General features: G+C 38.2%; 1 protein-coding gene across 27 annotated transcripts in view; it reads left to right on the top strand.

Moving 5' to 3' along the window:
* Nucleotides 1-27,372, top strand: part of LOC131684033 (tropomyosin-2) — a 155,935-nt gene that overhangs the window by 28,240 nt on the left and 100,323 nt on the right. For 13 of the 27 annotated variants that reach the window (XM_058966522.1, XM_058966518.1, XM_058966519.1 and 10 more), the window contains exon 1: nucleotides 10,881-12,260. The exons of 11 other annotated variants lie outside the window; for them this stretch is intronic. In XM_058966522.1, the coding sequence (XP_058822505.1) occupies nucleotides 10,896-12,260 (1,365 nt within the window). In that variant the 5' untranslated portion in view covers nucleotides 10,881-10,895. Of the gene's footprint in view, nucleotides 1-10,748; nucleotides 12,261-27,372 lie in introns of those variants that run through there. 3 more of the 27 variants (XM_058966508.1, XM_058966514.1, XM_058966507.1) reach the window with 3 other exon arrangements.

The raw sequence follows: 27,372 nt of genomic DNA, 5'->3' as shown, positions 1-27,372 counted from the left end.
CCGAATAGAGGGCGTCAACACTAACTTTTCATAGAAGAGAGAATATCGAAATGTTCGAAAGAATTATTGAAAAATGTCTGCTCTACAACTTTGTAGAAGACACCTAATATCTATCTCTTTCCGTTGAAAAGTTAGTATTGGCGCCCTCTATGCGGTACAATGCGGAGCTAAAATTTTCTAACCAAAACATGACTCGTATTATTTACTACAACTCTTCAGAACATACTATTGAGCTAAATCTAACGGTTATTTCACAAAACTGTTTAATTCGTGGGAATCGAGTACTGATACACAACCAAGCACAACTAGGCCCCATAGAAAACTGACTAAGACATCTTTTCGTTAAAAGTTTAATAACTTTTTAAAAAAGCCGGATTGACTATCAGTCTTCGACAAAGTTGTAGACAATTAAATTTTCTATCTTATTTTCACTTACAGTGATAATACGATGCATACAGTGCCATCTAGCGGCAAAAATGCGAGTTAGTGGGTTTTCTCCATGTAAATTGTTGAAAAATCTCATACAAGCTTCAGGCACTTTGGTCCGGTAGCTAGACTTGTCCGATTCGCTTCAAATTCGGAACAAGTACTCCTTGTGGGACTAGGAATCGACTCAGGTGTGGGCCGATAGGGGTCATTTTTTTTTCTGTCACTCTAGTGCACATATTACCGTTGAGATAGTGCAAAATATAGTGATTTCGGTCAGTACAATAGAAATTATTCGAATTTCAATATTAATTCTTCAAAAGGGCTAAAGAGATTTTTGTAAACAAACTTGTTTCGCTCATTATTCCGCTGCTGAGTGAAATTTGGTGAAAAATACTCATTAATCCACATCTTTACCCTTCGTAGTAACAATTTCAAATGTTTTTCGCTTTGAAATTATAGCAAATTGAGAGATATCAGCAAAACAAATTTGTTTACAAATCTTATTAGCCCTATTCAAAAGTTAATGAAGATTTCAAAACTGGACAATTACCTCAGCAGAAATTTTTGTGACGGGGTCCCCATATTGAAACGTTAGAAGCATTCTACTTCAAAAAACAGTAAATTTTAAAATTGCCCAAATAAATGGTCCGAAACTGAAGGAAATGTCATTTTGTAAAACGTCACTCAACAGCACCACAAAATAGCCAAAGGTAGCTGTTGCGGCAGAGCGCAATCTGTGCATATGCCCCCGCCGTTGTACATGTATTATCTGTGATAAAGTGCGCCAAATAAAATTCACGACAGTCTAGTTCAGTCACCGCCGGCGGTGGTCGATCGATCGTACTTTGTGTCTTTATACTTTTATATCACAGTCCGTCTTTGTTTCGCTGTTTGTGCCTTGTTCGCTTCGTTCGTTTATTGGAAGGCAGGAAACGGGTCCTACCGCTGCGAACGATCATATGGTGCCGTGACCAGGATACCACCGTGCCACAACAACCTGCCGACCGATTATTCAAATTTGGAATTTATGTGAAGACAATTGGTTACGATTCTATTTCGCGTCACTTCAGCTATGCCGGTGTGGGCAAGTATGCAGCCGCTTAGCAATATCATCCCCCTGCGGAGCTAAGCCGGTGTGGGCGTACTTGCAGCCGCTTAGTGGAATGCATTACTCCAGCGGGATCAACTTCCAGTTGCACCGATCGCAACGTCCCCAAATGCAGTCATCAAAAGCAAGTGCTCCGCCGAAGTAAATCGCTGAACGCCATCATGTCAACACAATGGAATACCACCGTCCAAAGTTACTATAATGAAGCAAACATGTCGAAGTTCATTTCAAAAGTTCTCAGTGCCCGTCATTTGACTTTATTAACACTCGGAATACCAAGGGGGTAAAAAAAATGGGAACGCTTACTTTAACCGGTCATATCTCAGCCGTTACATAATCGATTTTAAATCTGTCTTCACCAATAGAAAGGTGTATCTTTTGTGAACACGTTGAATTAAAAAAATAGAAGAATAGAGTTGTCTACCGTAAGTTACAGTAAAAAGAGAATAACAAAGTCAGTGAGAAAAAAATGGGAACGCTTCTTTGACTTGCCATATCTTAGCTGTTTGCTCACCAATTTTAATTCTTTCTTCACCATTGGATAGGTAAATCTTTTATAAAAACAGTGAACAAAGAATGATGGAAAGCAAATTTGTATATCTGAAGTAATTGTAAAAAAAGTTATTGAGAGTCAGTGCAGACGAAATGAGTTTTTCTGTTCAAACAATCGTATCACGACCATTTGTCAGCCAATTTCAATTTTCCTTACACCAATGCAATCCTTAGAGCTTCTAGACTTGTAATATATGCAATAAATAGTAGATTTTCAAAAATTACAATACTTTTTCGAGTTTTTAGGAGATAAGATTTTTACAATGTACGTGGCATACGGCATTGAAATTCTTTGCGACTTGTTAGTTTTACGGTTTGAAAATCACCTGTTTACTCAATAGTTCTACATATTATACATGGATATTATTATATCAAAATGTTTGCACAAACGTGGAGAAACACAATATTGTATGTAAGTTACTTAATAATAGAGTGTGTTAGGACGATTCAGTAAATACGAAGAAGTTCAGAATTTTAAAATATTCGTCATATAACTTCAAATTTGAAGCGATGACCTATACATTTTAATACACCAATCGATTGTAATTGATAGCGGCTACAATTTCTGAAAAAAGACATTTTTATATTTTCTCAAAAAATAGCCAAAAGTACGTAGAAGTACAGAAATTTCATTTAGTTCGCAAATAACGTCGAATTCAAAGCGATGGCCTATACCTTTTTATATACCAATCGATTATAATTGATTTTGGTTACAATTTCTGGAAGAACAATTTTTATATTTTCTCAAAAATAGACAAAAGTACGTAGAATTACAGTAATTTCATTTAGTTGACAAATAACTTCAAGTATTCAAATCTATCATCTATGCAATTTATACACCAATCGTTTGTAATTGATTTTGGCTACAATTTCTGAAAGAACAAATTTTTATATTTTCTCAAAAAATAGCCAAAAATAAGTACAAGTACAGAAATTTCATTTAGTGGGTAAATAACGTCGAATTCTAAGGGATGATTTATACTTTTTTATACACCAATCGATTGTAATTGATGGCGGCTACAATTTTTGAAAGAACACATTTTTATATTTTCTCAAAAAATAGACAAAATACGTAGAAGTACGGAAATTTGATGTAGTTGGCAAATAAGGTCAAATTCAAAATGATGGCCTACACTTTTATATATACCAATCGATTGTAATTGATTTCAGCTACAATTGTTGCAAGATAAACTTTTCATATTTTCCCAAAAAACGACAAAAATACGTAGAAGTACAGAAATTTCGTCTGATTGGCACATAACTGCGAATTTCCGTACTTCTACGTATTTTTGGCTAATTTTTGAGAAAATATAAACAATTGTTCTTTCAGAAATTGTAGTCGCCATCAATTACAATAGATTGGTGTATAAATAGTGTAGGTCATCCCTTTTAATTTGCAGTTATTTGCCAATCAAACGAAATTTCTGTACTTCTACGTATTTTTGTCGTTGTTTTTAAAGAAAATATAAAAAGTTTATCTTGCAACAATTGTAGCCGAAATCAATTACAATCGATTGGTGTATAAAAAAGTATAAATCATCCCTTAGAATTCGACGTTATTTACCCACTAAATGAAATTTCTGTACTTCTACGTACTTTTGGCTATTTTTTGAGAAAATATAAAAATGTGTTTTTTTTTCAGAAATTGTAGCCGCCATCAATTACAATCGACTGGTGTATTAAAATGTATAGGTCATCGCTTCAAATTTGAAGTTATATGACGAATATTTTAAAATTCTGAACTTCTTCGTATTTACTGAATCGTCCTAACACACTCTATTATTTAGTAGCTTACATACAATATTGTGTTTCTCCACGTTTGTGCAAACATTTTGATATAATAATATCCATGTATATTATGTAGAACTATTGAATAACCAGGTAATTTTCAAACCGTAAAACTAACAAGTCGCAAAGAATTTCAATGCCGTATGCCACCTACATTGTAAAAATCCTATCTCCTAAAAACTCGAAAAAGTATAGTAATTTTTGAAAATATACTATTTATTGCATATATTACAAGTCTAGAAGCTCTAAAGATTGCATTGGTGTAATAAAAATTGAAATTGGTTGACAAATGGTCGTGATACGATTGTTTGAACAGAAAAACTCATTTCGTCTGTACTGAATCTCAATTACTGTTTTTACAATTACTTCAGATATACAAATTTGTTTTCCATTATTCTTTGTTCACTGTTTTTATAAAAAAATTACCTATCCAATGGTGAAGAAAGAATTAAAATTGGTGAGCAAACAGCTAAGATATGGCAAGTTAAAGAAGCGTTCCCATTTTTTTTCTCACTGACTTTGTTATACTCTTTTTACTGTAACTTACGGTAGACAACTCTATTCTTCTATTTTTTTTTATTTGACGTATTCACAAAAGACATATCTTTCTATTGGTGAAGACAGATTTGAAATCGATTATGTAACGGCTGAGATATGACCGGTTAAAGTAAGCGTTCCCATTTTTTTAGACCCCCTTGGTAGTCCGCGTAACTTTTTACCCCCTTGGTATTCCGAGTGTTAAACCAATCATACAGCTGTTGACAAAAAAAACATTCGTTTTGGTGGGGGAGTATGTTGCGGCAGAGCGCAATCTGTGCATATGCCCCCGCCGTTGTACATGTATTATCTGTGATAAAGTGCGCCAAATAAAATTCACGACAGTCTAGTTCAGTCACCGCCGGCGGTGGTCGATCGATCGTACTTTGTGTCTTTATACTTTTATATCACAGTCCGTCTTTGTTTCGCTGTTTGTGCCTTGTTCGCTTCGTTCGTTTATTGGAAGGCAGGAAACGGGTCCTACCGCTGCGAACGATCAGTAGCAGTTATTTCACTTTTGATTTGCTGTGATTCTAACAAATCAAATGATATTCAAATTTGTGATGAGAAATGGTACACGCTTACACAAAATATTATTACTTTATAGCACCAAAATATTAGAAAAATATAATAAATAAATTCAAGTCTGTTATTCGCGATCTAAAGCACTATTTAGACTCTCCGTCAAAATGAACGTGAACTGGTTCAATTTTTGACTTTTAACTCCACCAGGCTTTTCTGGTTCCTTTCATGGTCCTTAGTAATTGTGTAAATTTTGGTACCGATTGTCTGTCCCTCCAAAAACTTCAAAGTTTATATGGAAGTTTGTATGAAAAATCGGTTAACATTGAAAAAAATCTTAAAAAATCACCCTATCAATGAATTAATCAGAACACTACATGTTTCTAACGGTAATCTTCTACTGAACACATTTGTGGAACTTTAAAAGTCTATGAAAATTCGCTGTGAAAAGTTATTAACTAAAGAAGCAGCATGACTTTAAAAAAAAGTGGATTTTATTATTAATCATAGCAACCCTGTTTGAATAGCTGTATCTGCCATACGCGAGCGGTGGGTGGCAAGTCTAGTTTATACTGGTATAACGATGTAGCTATTCAAACAGGGTTGCTATGGTTACTAATAAAATCCACTTGTTTTGAAGTCATACTGCTTCTTTTGTTAAAAACTTTTCTCAACGAATTTTTATAAACCTGCAATGTTCCCCGAATGTGTTCAGTAGAAGAATACCTTTAGAAATATATAATGTTCTGATTAATTGAATGATGAGGTAATTTTTTAAGAATTTATTTTCAATGTTAACCGATTTTCCATACAAACTTCCATATAACCTTGGAAATTTTTGGAGTGTCCGTAGACACAACCAATCGGTACTAAAATTTGCACAATTACTAAGGCCCATGAAAGGAATCAGAAAAGCCTGGTGGAGCTAAAAGTCAAAAATTGAACCAGTCTAGTGAACATGTTTTGACTACCTTCCATTGTTCACGGTGGCGATGTCGTGAACAGTTTCGGCCGCGAACAACGATTTCACGCTCAACTGGGAGTTTACAGTTCGTCAGAATACAATCTGGTAATCGGAGGCGAGCGTTCACCGTGAACAGCGATGACATTTATATTCACCACTCCGCATCGATTCCATCTATCGTCACGTTTACACTCTCAGTGAACAAGTCTCGCGTGTTTTTTGAAAAGGGCCAATAAGCATGCTGTCAAAATTCACTTTGAGAGAAAGTTTCGGACAAACCGTAACTCGCCGAGAATGGATATTAACATTTTATGAAAGAAAAAAGGTTTCTCTTTCGTTTGTTCCTGTGATTTATAATCGGCGATTAATGGTTTGTCCAGAATTTCCTCTCAAAGTGAATTTTGACAGCATGCTTATTGGCCCTTTTCAAAAAACACGCGAACATATTTCACTGTGGAATATTTAAAATGAATATTATTGTTTGTGGCACTAAAAACTGGATTCTAACAGCACTGCGCACTTACTATTCTTCTATTAAATTCTTCTCATAGACTGGTTAGTTCGACTGGTCTGTCTATGAAAGTACCATCTCTATCACTTGAAATACATGTGTTTTGACAGCTCGCAGTTTTCAGTAGCAGTTTGATCACTCGCACTTTGAAAGTGCGAAGTCCAGGTTGGTGGGAAGTGCGCAATATCGCATTGATTCAATTATATCGCATAATTGTGCATGGATTTGCTAACCCGAATAGAAATGTACAGTAACAAAACCATGATTTTCACTGTGACAGTACAGTAATTTTACAATAATTTACAGTAAGTTTTAGTGTTATGCTACAATACAAAAACAATAAATTTTAACGTTTTTACAGTAAATTTCAATGTAAATTAGACTTTTACAGTGAAAAAGGTGGGTGGTTATATATCTTAACATTAAAAAAACCAATTTTTCTCCATGCATTTTTTTCTCGAAAACAGTAAAATTTAATGTAAATGCACTGTATCAGTTTTTTGCTGAATAGTGAAATTTATTGTTACATGAAATTTTATTGTAAATCTAATGTGAGAACTTGGCATCGAACAATGGTGAAACAGTAATAACTATAATATTTATTGTTTTATGATTGTTTGTAGGGTAAATGCTATTGTAAAATTCTATCCGGGAAGTATTTTAAGGTACTGTCGCTTAGTTCCTTTTTCATCAATTGTTGTGTTCATTTTCGCCGAGAGTGTAAATGGACCTTATGTTCGCAGGGGACGATGTCGTGAACAGTATAGCCGCGAACAACTATGTCACATCGGCCTGTGGTAGTTTACAGTTTACGCTTTGTCCGAATGAAACGAGTCTGTATAAACCTTGCTATTCCCGTAAAAAAAGAAACTATGCCGAATTGTTTCGTGAGGAAAACAAAACATTTTGCAATGCACAATGCGGCTGAGGTTAGATATTTCGTGGGGAAAACTAACCAAACTCCTCTGACCGTACTTTGCATCTGTGGTTGTAAATCAGCTGTCATAAAGCTTTATGCGCTGTTGTCTGGCATTCGGAGGCGAACGTTTTATCGTGAACACCAATGACATTTATATTCACCACTTCCTACAGATTATGTTTATCGTCACGTTTATACTTGTGGCGAATAAGAAAAAACGTCCAATAAAAACATATTTCACTGTGAAATACACTAAAACATTGAGGAATATAAATAAATTTGTATTTAAAAAGTTTTTTTGCGGATGAGTATTCTATCATTTTGGATTAGTTTTGTCAACCAAACTGATTTGGACCTCTACACATTTTGAACCCATTTTGAATATTTGCCTCTTCTGGTGGCCAAGTTCCTTCAAATTCGATTGAGTTAATAAAATCAATTATATTATTCGGGTTATTTGTGTTAATCTCCACTTCGGTAGTGCATGTCTAATTTTTTCGAATTATTCAGAATTCATTATTTTAAAAATTGTCATCGAAAACAATTCATACTTCCTCATAGGCATCGGTACCTACAGACGATATCTTTCCAAATCGAAGTTAAATGTATGTACAATTTCCCAATGATCTTATGTTTTTCTCTGTCTTTGGATTATGTATTTTACGTGTTTGAAAAAGTTCCTTTATAAAGCTTTACCTAATAGTATAGAATAGTGTCCAAAATATGTCTTAATTTTTTTTCCAATTTATTTTGGACGCCACTCCTCCATGCATTCTTTAAAACTACCTGACAACTGTTCAAACTGTGTTTATATTAATTATATTTAATATACAACAATATAAACGAGTCTGTAACTAAAATATATTCGATCACATTCAGTGTGTCTAAAACATATTTTTGACATTGTTTAAATTGGCATGTTGAAATTTCATGCTGCAAAAATGTTTTTTTCAGGTTTATGCAAATGAAAATAACACCCATTTACAGTTTTCTTCAAGAGTAATAGTTTCGTAACAGAGCCATGCATACATCGCGTAAACATACAAATACAAACTAGTTATGGAATTTGCGCATCGAATTCGTCTCATCCAGGTATCTGCTACGCCGCCATGATTTCTATGCCAACATCTAAAACGTCGTGCTAGGGTCGATCCACAATAAACAAAATCAATTTCATTCGACACAATTTTGTGATAGTCGAATTCGTTTAATTTGTTGGTGCACTATGTTGTAAATTTTTTGTTATTCACCGACATGTCCAACACCACACATTTCTTCAACTAGCTATACAATATTCTCGCTTTTTAACAAATATCAAAAAAATTGAGTCATGCCGTACGGTATCTGACTAGTGAAAATCGAGCTTAGAGCAAAACAAGCAGAACAATTTGAACTGTCAGTGGGGCCCACAATTTGTGTGCCCCCTGAGATGTTGACTTATGTCAGTTCAATACAAATGGGATAGGGGTGCCATATACGTGGTCTCATCAGAATTCGACTCTAAGTTATTGACAGGACTAAACTAGCGCCGGATTGAGGTTAGCTCCAAAAATAAACACTGTTTGTGTTTCCAAGCAAAGTCCTAGTCCTGCGTGATGTCCTAATAGAGAAAAATTAAGGCAACACTATTTTTTGTCCATTAAGGAAAATTGTTTAAAATCATATTTCCGGCTGAAAGGCACAAAATCTACAACTAAACAGTTATGGAATCTGCGTTTCGACTCATCAAAATCCGACACTAATTTACGGCTCTAGCTTAGTCCTGTGACTAAGTTAGTGTCGGATTCTGTTGAGATGAAAACGAAACGTAAATTCCGTAACTAGTTTAGCTATAAGTTTTGCGCCCAAATATGGTTTTCAACAATTTTCTTTTTCGTGGAGAAAAAATAGTATTTACCTACATATTCCTCTATTAGGGAGAAATACAAATACATATTTTAGACATAAACGTAAACTTATTTCTTCCAACATTGCTTATTTACACTGTATGCGGTGACACTAGAGTAATTTTAACTAATATTTGCGCGCGAGTCGATTGCAGGTTCACGTTCACTGAATGTCTAAATAAGTCTCAAAACACAATATCGGAAATTGTCGATTTAACTAATATGTTTCCGGTATTATTATAAAAAAATCAGGGAACTAAAATTTCTCTCAATTTTCATAATTCTAACTTTTAGACTGTCTGGGATAAGCAATTTAAAATATAAAATGTAGAACCTGAAAGTAACAGAGTGGAAGGAAGTGAGACAAAGAAGGCATGATTCAGAGTTAAAACGCGGAGATTTTTCACGCGCCATACGCCAGCAACACCTACTTCCGGTCTAGTTTTTTTTCAACAATAACCCCCAGACACGAGTAAGCAGCTACCAAGTAGAAGCAGAATTTTGTCCTTGGGCTAAATGCGAGTTTCATTCAAAGCAAAAAATCGGACTTTGCCGTTTCTAAATTGAAGTCGTCTTGAAGCGAATAGGTGAAAAATGCAAAATGGCGACCCCAAACGATCGCGCACGCTTTGCTGATGCGTGGTAGGGTTTAATTTTAGCACCATTGCGGCGGAATTTGCACTCGCCGAACGAGTGCAGTCGAAAGAATTTCACCTGAACTCAATACCTAACCGTCAGTTTAGGATGTTTTGTTGCATAATTCGTGGGGACTATTTGACTGACGTTCGAATTATGACAACAACGTTGCATAGTGAATCATGCTCGATTAATGTCTTGGTAACAACGGTACAATTTCAGAGAAACAATTGTGCGATTAGTGGCAAGAAGCATATTTTTCGTAACAGACGTTGGGAAAATTTATTTTTAGGATGCTTACGTTTCAGTATTAAATATGGCGTCATCTTTTGCCACGGAGATCGGCTCATGCGCGTTCAATCCGCGCCGATGACTTGGGATGGGATTAGAGCTTGGTTTTCACAGTGACACAAACGGCAGCTGGCATGCGACCGAAGATGTTCATGAAACATTCACCCGTCAACCATGAATGGACTTTTTCCTCTCAAGAAACTATAGGTTAGCTTTGGAACCAATCATCGTCTAATTATATAAAACTGTTTATTGGTATTATCGGTTCGCTGACGGTGACTGTATCACGACTCGTGCCGGATGCGGGGGAGGAAGCGATTCACGAACGAAAGAAATTCGTCGACGAGGGTCACAAAGAAGAACAGTAAGAATGCCGGTTGATGGTCCCATGGCCGAGATCGTGGCGGAGTTTCATTCATGACATAAGTACACTATCCGGCACATTGTTGGAAGAGACGGGATGCAGTGAAAACCGCATATCGTGCTGCTTCCCTGCAGCGTAGCGAAAGAAAAGTGCCGACTGATAGTTTAATTGTAATTTAAAACTCTGAATAGTGTGTATTGGCGTAAAGTACAATAAAAAAACTGGTTCCGCTAGTAGTTCGAAGCGTTAATTTAGAATGATCGGAGTGATATCTTATGGAAACCGGAAGCGTGGATCAAGTTGTTTTAGTAGTCAAAATCGCATTTCCGGCGGAAATGGTGGAAAAAGAACCCGAAAGACACGGCATGCACGAAATCGTGCAGCGGCCATGTCGAATCGTAGTATAAGTGCTAGCCGCGAGAGAGCGTCCCTGGCACTGATCAACTGTGGCGTAGAGCAGGCAATATGGGCGAATACGGAGGCGAAAACGGAGCGCCACCGAGCAGCGAAACCAGAAACTGGCAGACGTAGCGCAGTGTCAGTGACAGCAGCCAGTAAAAAACAAGAACAAGTACGATCGCAAAGTTCGGCAAGTTTGGCCGATGGTGGTGCTTCTGGTGAAATGTGCGAAAATAATCCCGTTCCGTCTGGTGGTGGCACGGGAAGGAAACGAGGTCACCAGCATCATCCCCGATTCGGGGGCAGCCGTAAATCGGCCGTACCAGCGGAGGAAGTGATAGCAGCTTTACGAGGTGCCTTTGACAACGGCGGAGGAGTGCCACTAGTTGTTACGGGCAGTGGAGGTAGTATTAGCAGCAGCTCGTCATCGTCGTCACTGCTGATTGGTACGGTAAACACAGACATAATCATCTGTAGCGATGAAAATGCTAATCCGCAACGGAATGTCAACCGTGTGGAGGAGTACAAACAAACACCAATGGTAATCGATGCTGATACTGACGAATGCACTGTCAGCTGCAACGATGATGATCTTGTAAATAACAATAGCAGCAATCTAGGCCAGGATCTCAATGCGGAAGTGGAACTGTTTCAAGATCCAATTGAGAGCATAGTGGAGGTTGATGAAAGGCTGACAGAGCCAAGTGATGAGTTGATTAATCAACAACAACAAAGCAATAGTCTAATTAGTAGCGACATAAGCAATAGCACCGCTAGTAATGTAATAGTGATAGACGATGACGAAGATGATGACGGTGGAGGCAGTGCAGCAAGCGGGGAACCACTGGTAATTAAGCTGGACGAAGTGACCAGCGGTCAGGAGCTAGTCAAACAAATCACTAAAAAGCTGAAACGAAGCAAAAAAAGTCCGTCCTCGGATGATTCCAGCAGCGCAAGCGTTAGTCGGAAAAAATCCAGTAGCAGTAGCAAAAAATCTTCCAAAAACGCCGATGGCACCAGCAGTAGCAGTGGTAAGCAGAGAAAGAAAGTTCGATCGGCGGGGGCGGCTGACGGGCAGAAGGTGCAGCGAGCATCCGGAGATGGAGCACCCAGCGATGGCGGCGATAGCGGCCTGGCGGATGACATCGATCCGGATGCGGCGGAATGGGCTAAACTACGATGTACCAGCGAGCGGACTGAGGTTATCGCCGAGCGGGAACACCGGAGGCAGAAACGATGCGCAGACTATCCAGGGCTGGCGTTCGGGCGGTCCATCTTCAGCTCGGACACGATGATGAAGTTCAACATAATCCGGAACGAGCTGCATAACATCATGAAGACACAGCTGAAACGGGTAATTACAAGCGCTTGTGAGTTCATATCGAATATGACCGACCGAAGAGGAAGTGCGGTGATTTGGGTGTAAAATTTATTCCGAATGCGCGGAAAACCTTTCTCTTCGGGCGCCGCATTTGGTTTGAGTTTTATTCGATATGAACGAGCAAATTTAGTTTAGGATAGTATGGCGTACTACTAAGCAAGAAAGAAACAAATTCGTGTGGAAATTCTGCTTGAGAGCTATAGCTAGAGAGAAAGAGCGAGTATGTGTGAGCTACAGTCTAGCATGTGTTATTTTTAGCAGTAGAAAATTTTCCAAAAAATGTTCTTCGCGAACGCAGATTGCGGCAGAACGGTACATTTTTCAACCCACATAAATTACCCGTAAAAAGAAAACAGCGAAAATCGGTGTGCGCTGAACTGCGCGATCAACCCAGAAGCAAAGAAAAACACAACCGCGATTCGCGTGATTGTGTTAGTGCCCGCCTGATCTCACCAATCACCACATCTGACACACAGCGCGAAGCAGGCCAGGCGGACGGATCGGCTTATGTGACCGCGAGTACAGTCTGGGTTGGTCTAGTACTGTGAGAGTTGGGGTGGCGGTACTCATTCATGAAGGTTATTTAATCTTAATGTCAAAGCCACTCGGCCAGTGCTGAGTAATCGTAGATAGTGTTTCCTATCAAAAAGTTATTTTACTAGTGATTCTTTAATTACCATGTTCTTCGGTGTAACGTTTTTCTTGCGACATGCGTCAGGTTCTAATCCAAACTGCTGTCAAAATTTATTATCTTGGTAGGAACCTGACTCAATCTGGGGGTAAAGCAAAAACAGCATTAAACACAAACATTAAACTGCCAATTTGATCGTGGAAAACTTCATTTTTGTAAGCAACTGAAACGTCAGGCGCTAACATTATTCCATTTAGCAGATTTCAAGTATTGCATGTATCGAGTTTCCTCATACTCAACCGTACGGCGCCCGGGTTGACTGTATCGCCCTCAGAACGATCACACAACAGCGTGTTGTTTATTCGAGGAAAATTTCTCGCACATGTGAAGTGTTGCTACCATACTGCAGTTATAATAAAGATCTAGATTTTCCTCCACAGTAGCCAAAAACTTCGGGGTTTATCGCGATTTTCCCTTTCGCACGGTCATTATTTGTCTCACTTTTTCGTGCTTGGGGAGCAGAGTGCGCGCACCCTTTCACTGTGTGCATATCTAATTATCTTTCTGTGGCGTATGCCGAATCAGTACGAACGAAAACTAATGCTGAAAGGTACCGAGGAAAAACCAACCTGTCGGAAAGAGTGTTGGAAGAAGTTGTGCAATTTTCTTGCGTGGTTTGCTTCGGCGTTGATTCGTATAGATAGTCTTGCGCCTGAGACAACCGTCAGCCTAGTAGGTAGTCGGTTTCATCGCTAGAAACGAAATAAAAATTGTTTATTTTTCTGGGTAGAGCAGTTGAGAAAAGACAATACAACGAAAGTGGATGATTATTGCTGATACCGCCAAAGGAACCGTTTGTCCATTTGTACGGACCGGCATGACGTGTCGGTGCGTGAAAGTTGCTAAAAATCAGCATCATGACATCACCAACTGTGACTTCACAGACAATAGAAGCATAGATGGGCTGAAGGCTTTTCTGGAGTAAAATGTATGTTTTATAAAGCTGGCAAAATTACGTTATTAGAATGAAAAAAGTGTTTTGCTTCGGTTTGCCTTTTCCCGGGTGAACTCCATATTCAGAGTGTTTCGTGTGTTTGTCTGTGACTTCACAAGCGAATATTCGTATATATGCTGAAGCAGTGGCATAGAGACCAATCATGTCGCTGTGGAACAAATATGTTTACTTTTACTTTGTTTTGCAAAAGATTATTTGATTTATTCAAGGAAATTCATCTCGTCCACTAAAATGAAGTTATTTGCTACATACCTTCCTTGACCCAAACAAGATACTATCCTTGACCTGAGTAATGGTAAAACCAACAGGTTACCGTGCGATTAATGATTAAATTCCAAATTACAAGATGTTTTGTTTCTGTAAAAATTGTTTCAATTTAAAATACACATAAAGAATGAACAATATCTCTTCGGTTATGCTTTATCAATTCACACACGAAACTTAATCACGCAAGATGTTAAATTTTTATTCGCAAAATCTAATTGAATTTTCAACCACTTGTGGTACGTTAACGGACGCAAACCGTCCATATTTTTTCATAAAAAAAAAACAAAAAATTGACAATTTTTTAAAGTCCTCGGTTCTACATGCTTGTCACTTGGGCAGCGCTGCAGTCACAGAAGAGTTTTATACATTTGAACATCCATCTATTGAAAGATTCAAGCACGTATCGGGGCGCAGATGACGCGACGGTCGATCATTTAGCATTTCTTATAGAATTTGGATTATTTTCGGAGAGCTTTCGTTTAAGCATTAAATTTAGAACAGAAAGCATCTCGTTTGTATGCACAAATGTAAAATAGATTTAAAAGACAATATTGACCAAATGAAACAGTATCAAATGGAAATGTTCGTCCGGACAAATAAACAATTGGTATCTATTTCGACTATGTTCTATTTTTTGCCTTTCTCATATAAAGAAAGGCTATGCAATCATTGTAAAAATTGACTTTTTAACCGAGGCCCGGAGGCACAAACACACAAACTTAGTTTCAAATGACAGGTATAACGTTCCCATAAGCTGCTATTGAATTTTTAGTTCATCCGACTTCCGGTTCCGGAGTTACGGGTTGAAGAGTGTGATCAGACAGCAAATTCCCATATAAACTGGTAACACCATGATGTGTAAATGATGTAATACATATTAAAATAAGTGCAACATTACTTGGATTTGCAATTCTAGGTCACTTATGACCAATCAAATGAAAGATACAGTAATACCCTTGATTGCTGCTGAATTTCATTTGGTTCTGACTCTTGGTTCCGGAGTTACAGGTTGGTTAGTAAGGTCGCAATGGAGTTTCCTATATAAACCGTTACAATCGTAATACCTCATAAGCTAAAAATCTATTGAAATGGTCACCAAATTACTTCGACTCGCAAGTCTAGATCACTTAGAGCCAGTCAAATAAAATAGTCAAATGTTACTCTTAAACATGAGATATATTTTTTCGGGATATCTTTTTTTTAATTTAAAAGGCAGCCTGCGTCGATGAAAGCTGAACTGGATCCTATGCACGGTGAGGACTGCGCACAGCAGTAAATATTAGCCGGTTTAATTCAAACGTGGCGGTGTTGACGATTTTGATGAGGAATGTTCTGGGCGACCCAAAAGTGAAAAATAACGTTGTCAACGTTTACGATCTACTATTAAGAGACGGTACACTTAAACCAACGTTGCTTAAACATGAGGGTACCGTATATGTTCTAACGGCCGATTTCGATATGGAAAAAAGGACATTTGCTCACAACCGAGCAGCGTGTCTTGAACGGTATGGTTCCATGTGATTTGTTTTTTGTTCCCAAATTTAAATCTTACGTCAGTGAAAAAAATATTCATGGTATGAACATGTCAAAGACGTTCTCAATTTGTTACGAACAGCGACAATTTTTTTTTGGGTACAATAAAATGAATGAATTCCAATGAACTTGATTAAATGTATTGATAGCAATGAAGATTTGCATTTTCATTACTTTTTTTTTTGGTTTTCTGAGTTTTGCTTTATTATGGCCCAACAGATATCTGTGATCATGTCTTTTGACACAAATCGCTCTTGAAAAATTGGAAAGAAAGTAAACTTGATGTAAATTGGACCAAAATAATGGTTTTTCATTAAACTCGTTTCAAACTGGCTAAAGCCATTTTTGGAGATATTCCGTTTTATAAATTTCACCGTTAATGGTGCCTTAAAGTTTTAGTTGGCTTTCCACAGACGCAGATTGTCTGCCAAATAAGGTATTTCGATACGTATTTTGACAATTATCAACTTCTAACTTATCATTTCCGCCGATATAAACTCTCTGTCCTGGTATTAGTTGGAAGTCCGCTTTGACGTATGTTTCGCTATCCATCACATAGCAGATGTATTGATTGCGTTTGAGAAACGGCTTTTCAAAAATTTTGGACTGCAGCAAAACGTCTTCTAGCAAATCGAGAAATGTCGAAGCAAAGACGTACGGTACGGATGTAGTTACTATATTACTATAAATATAGTATCTATAGGTACGGAGTGTCACACAGCTTTAATCCACTGAAAGGTTCCGGCGGGGATTTACAAATGTACACACTCAATTTTTTCTGTCGAATCTCAGTAATTTTTGATACTTATGTCGAGTTTTCAACCAGAGATGCCAGTGTTGAAGATTTATCTTCATTTTGAAGACATTTGAAATGTTGTGAAGACATGTTTTTCATTTTGAAGACAAATTTATTCGGATGTCTGACTGATTTCTGGCTGAAACCAATAACCGATTCAGAATCCTGGCCGTCGAAGACAACTGAAAACATTTTTATATAAAATATGAAGACTTTTGAATAAGATACCTGGAATCCCAAGTGGTATTTCAACAGCCGAGCACTTGGCATTTTTCACTGAGATCTCAGTATGACCTGTTTGCTGAGAGCAGAGTTAAACATATTCAAATTCATTGAATGAAAATTGACCATATTCAGCCGCATTCATTTTCAATATTCAGAGACGCGCCTGAAAACGTCAAACGAACAAACCGCCCATTCATCCATGCAGATTTTCATTCGTCTCCGATTATTACACGATGCGACCGTGCAGTGACGAATCAAACGCATCAAAGTAGTCCCTACCACAATGTAAGCGATGATGATTGTTGTTTCATATGCTTTACCAGCATTTGAAAACATTTTCCTAGATAATTAGTGAAATGAATATATTGCACGATATTCAACTGAATTAATAACATGGATATTTGAATGAATATTTTTTCTATTCACCGCGAGTCGCATCAGGTTCATTTTCAGTCGTCAAAATAGAGCTTCGATTATTTTTAACTCTGGCTGAGAGTCGGGAGATATTTGGCTGAAAATCAGCAAGTAAAAGACACTTTTTCGAGATATCAGTATAAACGGGAAATTGCTTAGCCTGTGTAGGGATGCAGTGACGTGTGCAAAATGTACGTATAAGAAAGGCGAACAAATAGGCTCAGTTCTTCGTGTTTTGTTTCGAGTCCAGCCGTTCCTTGGGGATAGCAACATTAGGGTCAACTAGTTCTCCGTACTCTGGAAATGTTCAGAAAAAATTAAATATCAAGGAGTATGAAAGAGAGCTTCCATACGCAACGCCTTTATATCGATTGTAACGATAGTGTCGACTCGGAAGAAAAAGTCGGATAACGAGCAAATAAAGAGCAATTCCTTCACAGGAACTAGAAAAACGGAAACAGCACCAAACGCGACACTTTCACCAGGACACAGTCACCAGAGCTCGGTCTTATCTGTCTTCTGAAATAGGCGTTTTCGACCCCAATTCTGGACGAAGCCATAAATTTCGAAGTTCGTCGTGAATATGCTCCACTAAAGCAGTTGAAGATTGGATCTGCGAATCTTATTGCTTGCAGCGTAGATGATCATGTAGTCAAAGTTCATCCAGTACTAATCTGGAGCAACTCGCAGATAGTTCTTTTGTGGATTCCGTCAGACCAATGAAAGTATAAATTGTTTGTCGGTTTCCGGATCGGTTGAATAGTGAGCATTTCAAGGTGGATAGCGGTGAAACTAAACATCGTTGACTGCTTAACGAAGTGGACATAGTTTAACTTCAATTTTACGAAAGAAATGCCGTCGTCAATCTGTGGATGGCGCAATGCAAAGCATTCGGATACCCTTGGAGAGATCGAAGCCTCTCTACAAGCTGACACTACTGTTAGACTCTTTCGAGGTTCGATCTCCGATTTCCAATGGTGATGCGCAAAGATAATGCAATCACGACGAGATTAGTGCAATATTTCATACGTAATTTGGTAATGAATTCACGGAGATGGTGTAGAGAAAAATTGAGCGGCGGTTCACGATCTCCAGACACAATTCCGGTATCGTTGGGGTGGAGAAACTTTGTATTTAGTATAAGATCCGGCATCATTCGATGAAATTATTCTAACTACGTTTTATGAAACTGAAAATATGATCAACAGTCGGCCGCTGGTTGGAGCGAGTGGTTCACAAAGACTCGGTCATTGCAAAAAAGGTGATCTAGTTGAAAGTCTGGGTAGTTTTTTAGCTCGATGCACTGTTGTAGACGACACTCTCCGCTTGCTTGTGACATCCCGAACGGAAACGTTGGGCTTCCGCTTGAAATAGCTAGCCACTCTTATTATCGTTTCGGCGACCTACGGTTTTCGATTTCTCCCCGATTTAATTTACCTGACTCGACATTTTTTTCAGAACATTTAGTAATTTCATCAACTTAGCGTTCAAGTAGTTCGGATTTTTGTGATATGTGAGCTAATTCTACTCCGTAGCTCCTCTGTCTTCAATGCCATTTTTACAACTGAAGAACAAATATCAAATATGCTACACACATACATTTTCAAAATGAGGGGTGTGCACGATGAAAAATACATCTAGGTAACCGACGGAAAGCTTGGACGTGAGGAATTATAAAAGAACCTATTATATCCAGGAACACACAAGTGAAGCAGGCGGTTCTACGAACAAGCAGTGGTACCTACAAGCGAGCGGTTACTAACTGGCTGCTCTGGGCTTCCACATTATGCAACCAAATCGAACCGACTTTTTCGTACAAACCTGTATACAAAAAACTATTTGTTTTGAGTTGCGCAGTGTTCCCCGTTGATATTGGCGTAGGTGACGCTATGATGTTAGGAGCCGGAGCAGGATTGCGGGTCGGGTATGGTGGTCTGACCCCTTGCTTATAGGACTAAGGGGTACGTTATACACAGCAATACGTTCCAAAATTTAGCGTGAATGAAGAATAACGACGAGATTTAACTGTCATTCGCATTAATGAAACGCGTTAGAAGTCTAAATTACATGCTTTGAGCTTGAGCTTGTGTGACCACCCTTGGTTGATATTCCGTTATTGATCTAAGGTAGCTGACATTGCACAGAGAGTCAATAGATGATAGTGCCTGGGAGTAACAAATGATCGTTCAATGTACAACTCTTGGGAAGTTCATGTTGTTAATTGATTAATACCAGCGCCGCCCAAGCCCGAACGTAGAAGAAAAGGGAATGAATGTTAATCCGACACATGTTTTTGCCAGAGGCCGTATATACTACAGCGCTCTCTACAGGTGTCGCAGTTTGTTTGTAGGGATAGGGATTCTATTCAATATTGTACTGGAGTTCGCGCATGATTCAATATTTTAGGAGTCTCTGCCACTAGAAGACTTACGCAAAAAATCAAAATTATTGTAACGGTGAGTAGCGTGAAAACGTCTAGGAACGTACTTATATTCGTACTTTCTAGAATACAAAATAAACATGAGCTGCCCGAAATAAGCATTACCGAACAAATTCTGATGGGCTCAAATACCATATAATCCCTTAAATGATCATGAATATAGTCCGTTTCTAATTTCACAACCATCAAAAACATTAAAATAGTCCCAATAATTCATGGATACACCAAAATATGGTTTCTACATAAAATCTACCTGACCATGGCGATGGTGTTTTGATGGGTTGACCTCATTACAAATACTATCAAAATAGTGGGGGTTAATCGGGATCATGATCAATTCTTGGTTTCTGTCACCGGAAACCACACGGTCTCTAGGTTTCCCTCTACTGTAGTTGTCCGACGCAAGATATTAGTCATAACAACCTGTTATCAACCTCGTAGTGGACATCAGCCCCTGGAAGTCTACATTCCATGCTTTTCTTGTGAAAACTTAATCTAAAGTTATCTCTTTCGTCTAAATACAACAATGCAGACATCGCTTAATTGCCATTAGTACCATCTGCTGCGTTAAACACCTACAAGTGGGTTGTTTCTCTATGGTTTTGGCATTTATTCGCTCCTTTCGCCGTCTACATTTCAAGTCAGTAGATCGATGTCTGTGTGTAACATCATTCCCACTGTTTGATTTTGATATTTGTTCTTTAGTTGTGAAAATGGCATTGAAGTTCCAATGATTGTCAAACTTATAGTTTTAAAGCACAGTTACGCAAAAAGTAAAGTAAATCTACCTATATCGAACACTCAAAAAGTCTACCTAACCGACAAGAAGTATAATAATACTAGGATGTGTGGAGAGTATCAGTAATTTGGCAAACTATATGATATAAATGCAATGATGTCATATTAATACTAGTTTTACAGGTTATATTCCATTTAAAGATTTTAATATTAAAAATATCTTTCAAATATTATACATTTTGAAAAATATAATGTTTGGATGGAGTGAAAACGGATATCCTATTTGTTCGTTTGGGATTTATACAGCAGATGAGTTCATAATCGGAATGTTGCACAACAGCGAAGACTGCATATCAAGAAGACTGGCAACTCTGTCCAGAATCTGGAGACAGTAACTGCAACGCCACTTGCGGGTGAAGGTAGTACTTCCCATAGTAATACACACACACATATATACTTTTACATTAAGCTTCCTACCTTCCTCCTAAAGAGACGCTGTAACCTCTGTCACTTCTTGCTTGTATGAGGGAAGGAAAGAGATATCAGTCTTCTTAATATGTAGTCTTCGACAACAGTCAATTATCTCACTCCCAATATTGTAGAATTCATCTTCGAAATCATTAATTCAGGCTGGATTATATTTGCGATATTGCTTCGAAAGATTCTCTCCATGGCAACAAAAACATATAAACCGGTTCTGTTACCGAGTAATTCTTCGAAACACTTTTCAATATGTATTCGGAAATATGGTAAATCAGATTTCGTCAAAAATGTCTCCGTGAATATAAGTTCGATGAGATCAGGAACGAGATCAGGAAGATATCGTCTTCGCGTGCACTTATATTTGAATTTGGCACTATTTTGAACACCGGGACAGCTGTTGGTACTGTGTCTACTTATTAAAACTCACGTCACGCTGCAATCTGACACTAAGCGGCAGAAATTAATCCGTTTTAACTTTTGTTGTAGATGAGTTCGAAAACGGCACGATTATAAATTTATAATCCGATGTTTTTACTGTTCGCCATAAGCTCTCAAATGCACCAACCTAAATAATAAACAAAGTGAAGTAGTTTGAAGTCTAGCCGATAAAACAGATTGCCAAAATATAATAAAAACAATAATTAAAATCAGTGCTGCCATTCATCTATACGCAACTCTACCATTAAAAACTCTGGTCAAACTAAAAATCATTTACTTGGTTAATGAATTGAAACATAGGTGGCGCAGGGTCAGTTTATTTTACGCTGCAGAACCTTCAAGCAAAGATTTAAATTCGTGATCTATCGCTGGATGTCGACCGCCAGATGGCACGGGAGTGCAATGATGATGTTTTTATTTTCATCTGTCAAAACACATTGGAAAGTAAATTCTGAATTTTATAAATTCAATCAATATTATAATTAAATGTTATTTCTTCTAATGAAAAGTAATATTGATGAAGAAAATATGTTTCCTACCTCTGAAAAATATCCAGATGGTAAATTTCTTGTTACATCACTAAAAATTCGTTCATCCGGTTTCAATTTATACTAAAATGAAATTCAGATATTGAAATTTCGATAGAAAACACGATGGTGGGCAAAAATCACTGGATTAAAGAGTGTAGGTGTTGGCAGTAGATAAATTCAATTTCTAGCCAAACATTTTCCATATATAAAACAACCAATCTAACCTCAACAATACAAAAATAATTCCGGATCTCAATAATTCGCAATAAAATATTGAGTTCAACTGAATATTTTGATGTCAAACGAAAGAACGAGTGTTTTCTTATCATCTGTAATCAAACTTTTGGTGAAACTATGTGATATTTATTTTAAAACAATTAAAATAGAAGAACCATCCTATATCATAAATGCAAGAAAATATTTTCATCATCATTTGATTGGTACCAAAAATGAAATCTAGTTGGCGCATCGAGTGAAAAAGTTTCACGTTTGAGAGCCAATAAGTAGAAAGATACCCAACCTCAGTGAAAAACTGGATAAACCATTTTGAGCCTGCACTAGTTTTACCCACCGCAGCGAATATAGATAAGCACTCGATCTACTGACTTGAAATGTAGATGGCCAAAGGAGCGAATAATCATTGGATCTCAAACGTGCCACTTATACGCTCGACACGCCATCTACCTATCATTATTTGTGCTACTCAATATTATATTGTACACGCACCATAAAAAAAACCTACAAAATAAGTTCTTTTAACTTAAATTTAGGTACTTTTGAGTTGTGCGTCGCTTTCGCACTTGTTAGTGTTGTCAAAAACAAAACGAGAGATTCGACTCAGTCGAGATCTTCCGTGCAGTAAGGTACTTTTGAGTTGTTTGGAGTAAACTCAAAATTAGGTAAATTCAACTTAAATTGAAGTAAATTAAACTCAAGGTTGAGTTGTGATTTTTGCCGTAGTTAAATGGAAACTACCTTCAACACGGTTTACCTAATTTTACCTTCCTGCACGATACCACGAGATTGAGTCAAAAGTACTCAATTTTAGCGAAGACTACATATTAAGAAGACTGATATCTTTTTCTTTCCCCTATACAAACGAGAAGCGACAGAGGCAACAGCACCTCTATTGGAGGAAGGTAGGAAGCTTAATGTAAAAGTGTATATGTGTGTGTGCATCACTATGGGAAGTACCACCTTTACCCGCAAGTGGCGTTGTTGTTACTGTCTCCAGATTTTGGACAGAGCTGCCAGTCTTCTTGATATGCATTTAGGTAGCATTTCGGTGGCGCCAAAACGACACATAGGGCTGCGCTGCAGTCAAAATATTCATGTTTGTTAATGGAGCTGTCAAAATACAAGCAAAATAAAATTTGCGTTATAAAAATCGCTAATTTCTCTTTAAAAGTATCATTTGCGAACCAAATTCACTCGTTAAAGGGTTGGAAAACCATTTTTGTACCGAATGAAAATGTTTGATTGTAATTTAAAGATATTTGATAAAAGCTAATAATAAAGCGGCGCATGGCTATTTACGGTTTGCGCTGGACAGCCTATTGTTGCAGGATAAATTTTACATAGTTTTACAAATATAGGTAAAACAGGAGATGATAAAAACTGGTTATTTATATCAAAACATTTAATTGAAATCGATATTTTGTTTCGAAATATCGAGACCCGGAATTATTTTCTAATTTCGAGGTTGGGTTCGATGTTTTAGCAACGAAAAATGTTCACCTAGAGTTGGTCTTATCAGTGAATAATCTCGACAATCTGTACATGTACACTCGGTCCAACGCGTTGGACTTACGTAATACGATTTTCTCTTATTGTCAAAATAAGGGCTCTTAACATATTACAAACAGGACGACATTAATCATCATTATGGCACGTGAATAGCTGGATACAATTTGGAGAGGTAGAAAACAAAATTTCATTCTTCGATTCTATTGCCAGGCATGACTACAGCACCGTCATTAACGAATCATATGCAAGAATTAGAAAACACCGCAGCAGTGCAAACAACGGTATGCGTTCTTCAATAATTATAATCTTTTCTGCATCATCAGATTACAGTTACACAGGTACGAAAAATACGTTCGGAACATGCGTCCGAATAACGATGATCGCGACGCGACCATTTTTCGACTTTTTCTCAAAAAAAATGAATCCGACCACACCCAATGTGTGCATTCCTCTGACAGTCGGTTGGCTAAAGGCCAGATATAAATTAATTATTGCAGTAGATACCGCACAAACATATAAATATTTACACGGTTTTCGCTCGCATCGCGCTTTGAACCTGACCACGCGGGGAGAAGCCCCCGACGAACCAAAGGGGGAAACCGTTACAAAAAAAAGTGGAAAATGAACAAAAACAAAAAGTTATATTGTGAGCAATAATAAAAATCAAAGTCTAAGCACATTGCGTAGAGTGCGATTAATGGAAAACCTTGCAGGCGGCAAAGCGAAGCTACGGTTTTATTTTGTTTGAGAAAGTAAATACATGAGTGCTTTTCAGCAGCGGCATTGACGCTTCGGTTTTCTTAGCGAAGGGGGGGGGGTCGGATTCTTGATCATAGTTGCTTAACTTGCGGATAGTTGTCAAATACCTTAGTGAGGCAACTGTATGAATATATGTTACTGGCAAACGTTAATGACCAGCATAATTATGTATCTAGTTCGGTTGCTTTACAGAAAAAATTCTGACAATCATTCATCACGATCGCCTATGAGATGACAAAAAATACATTTGGCAACCCGGCCGACATTTGACTCACCATATCGCTCGTAAAGCCACAGCTCTATGGTTCACTAGGCCACCGCGCTATGAATTTGCATCTTTCCCTACGTCCATGTCAGTTGATATCCATCGTTGTTGTTGTTTCTCATATCTTTTTTTGCTTCTTTCCTGAACTTGAGACGTTATTATTGGTGGCTTTAAGTCAGTCATCACCCAGCCAGGCACCCCAGCAACCTTTGCCGTCGCGTAACTCGATGTGATCAAATCACACACGGCACACCGACCGGTGCGTCCGTGATATACATTTGTATATTTATTTTATTGCCACCAGTCTAGCGCCATACCATCATCGCCGGTGTGATTTTCTCCTTTAAAGGAGTTGTTTTTTTCTTCCCCTCGAGCGACCCTGGCCGTCCGTCCGGTCGGTAATATCGACGTCGTGTACAATGTCACAGTGCTTCATGTCGGAATGCTAGGGGAGGAGGGTGCACTGTGCAGCTAATCCTTTTCGCGGTTTCGTTAATGATCGCTTCGGATCAGTTTCAAATATCTGCAAGGCGAACGGTTTTGTAGTACATACCTACAGTCATTATTGATCATCTGTAGTTCAGACAATAAAATGTCAATGTCGCTAGAGATGCTAGGATAGTCTCGAATGTTGATTGATCTAGAAATTTTTCTTTTCTAGATATTCAGTACCAATAGTTTGGGCGGTTCAGCAATCGATCCCAGAAGCTGAGTCACCCTACTGTACCTTCGGTGGTACTGTATGCATTACCGTTGAGCGGAATGACAGCAGCCCCCCTGTGCGATTAGTGCTTTTACACTGCACACTTACCTACCCAATGCGGTTGGTTATGGCGACTTGGGTGATTCAAACTTGGTGGCGCCATGGCGCGTCGCAATTCGTTTTTTTTTCTGTGAAAGCCCGTCCAGATCATCGAAGAGGTTCAGGATATTTGTGTTATTTAAACGTTCGATGAGGCCAAGGTCACGTAACCTAGAATGGTAATTGTCATCTGGTTGCTCTCAGGCTGTCAGTACCTTATTGAATAAATATGTTGCAGTCAGCTATTTTCGGCTGACAATATCGAGACACAACGACAAAATCGGGACATATTTCTTCTTCCATTCTAAGAAACCAGTGTGTGGAAATATTCATCCTAAGTCCCTAGATCTAATTATGAGTGTGATTTAGTAAAGAACCTTCTGCATGGTTTTAAATGTATCCTACACTTGTGATCAGATCATATCTCTTGTAAAATGAGTACGACTACAATTATTTCAGGTAGCAGATAAAAAGTATGGTAAAGAGCCTATTTTTACCGTATTAGGGAAGGTGCCAAACTATCAATTATGCGGCCAACATTTCATGGAATGCGTATGAATTGGCATCATCATCTTTCCTAAGAACCAATATCATAACAAAAATGGCCTAAGAATGGTGTTTGAGCTCAACGAAAACTCGAATTCAAGACGCCAACTATCCCACTACCATTTGAGATGATCCGTTGAACAAAGATGCTGCTTTAACCAATGGCTTCAAATGAGTGGGGACATAGTAGAAACAGGGCAAAAATACCTATCATTACCCTATGCGATCACATATCATATTATACTCCCTGGTGTCTGCAATAAGCAATATTAATTCCGACCTGTAATGCCACCCCACCACGACCCCCTCTGATTTTCGGCAGCTTCCACCAGCAAGTCATCTATCAATCACTGAGAGGTCAATAATGATTGACCGTTGAATAGAATGCGCTTTGCGCAACCATTCAGCTGTGACGCATTGGTCGGTCGCTTGTTTTATTCCAGTTAACCCTACCCAGCGGCGATCGCGTATCTCATGGAATTTGCCTTTTCGTTTTCCAACGGTTAGTAGAAAAAAACTCGCGAAAGCCATGGTAAACTGCGCGTTCTCGCGTACGTGCATTGATTATTTATGAAAATCAGTTTGCTATGCTACGGAGCGCATGGGCTTTGAGAACCATGGTTCGTGCGTTCTGCCTACCTTCATATGCTCGCTCATGTAGGTATGTAGATACCATCGATTAACAAAGGAGACAATTCTGCTTTAGATACTTTAGAATTAAAAAAAACATTTCGAGGGGGAACATGTAACTAGTTTGCCAGTTTGTGGGAAAGGGGCTCGATGGGCCGACACGAAACGGAAGCGCCACCCTTTTACAGGTGTTCCACATTCAATTCCATTGTTAGTTCCGTGTTCCGTATTATAATACATATAAAAGAACATCGTTGAAAGGTCGATTAAATAAACCTCATCTGACGAAAAAATATCGCACGTGACGCGTTTCTGCGAACCAGTTAAAACGGACATGCAGTGAAAAAGTTCTTAGTTTCAAGTGAATTGGTAATTTTCACCTGAAAAAAAAAACAGGTGCCCAACGCAAGCCCGCAGAAAGTTAGCAGACGCGCTAATTGATATGCAGATTACCGGCATTCGAATTACAAAGCATCCATCGCTTCTCTACTCATTCGTTGCCATATTACGTGTTGAACCAAACCACCTTCTCCCCTATCACAAAAGAACCAGTGTGTAAACGCTATTTGACTCTCTCACGTTGCTCATCGTAGCATGAAAAGAATGAATACTATGGCGACGATGACACCGTGTTTGTGGATGTTGTAGCTACAGCGGATTGAACCGAATGAATGGGAACTCAGCCAGTAGGCTTGAGTGTGTTTTCGAGTGAGGCTGGATTACGCCATGTAGTTGTAATGAAATGCATAGGAACTCATACAGTGGTGCTGTAAATCTTTTATATGTGTTCAGTGGTTTTTTAGTTGAAGCTATAGTAATTTGGGCAC

The sequence above is a fragment of the Topomyia yanbarensis genome, chromosome 2, assembly GCF_030247195.1.
Source record: "Topomyia yanbarensis strain Yona2022 chromosome 2, ASM3024719v1, whole genome shotgun sequence".
In the NCBI taxonomy this organism is placed as follows: domain Eukaryota; kingdom Metazoa; phylum Arthropoda; class Insecta; order Diptera; family Culicidae; genus Topomyia; species Topomyia yanbarensis.
Note: the sequence above shows the minus strand (reverse complement) of the source record. Positions and strands in the feature narration are given on the sequence as shown.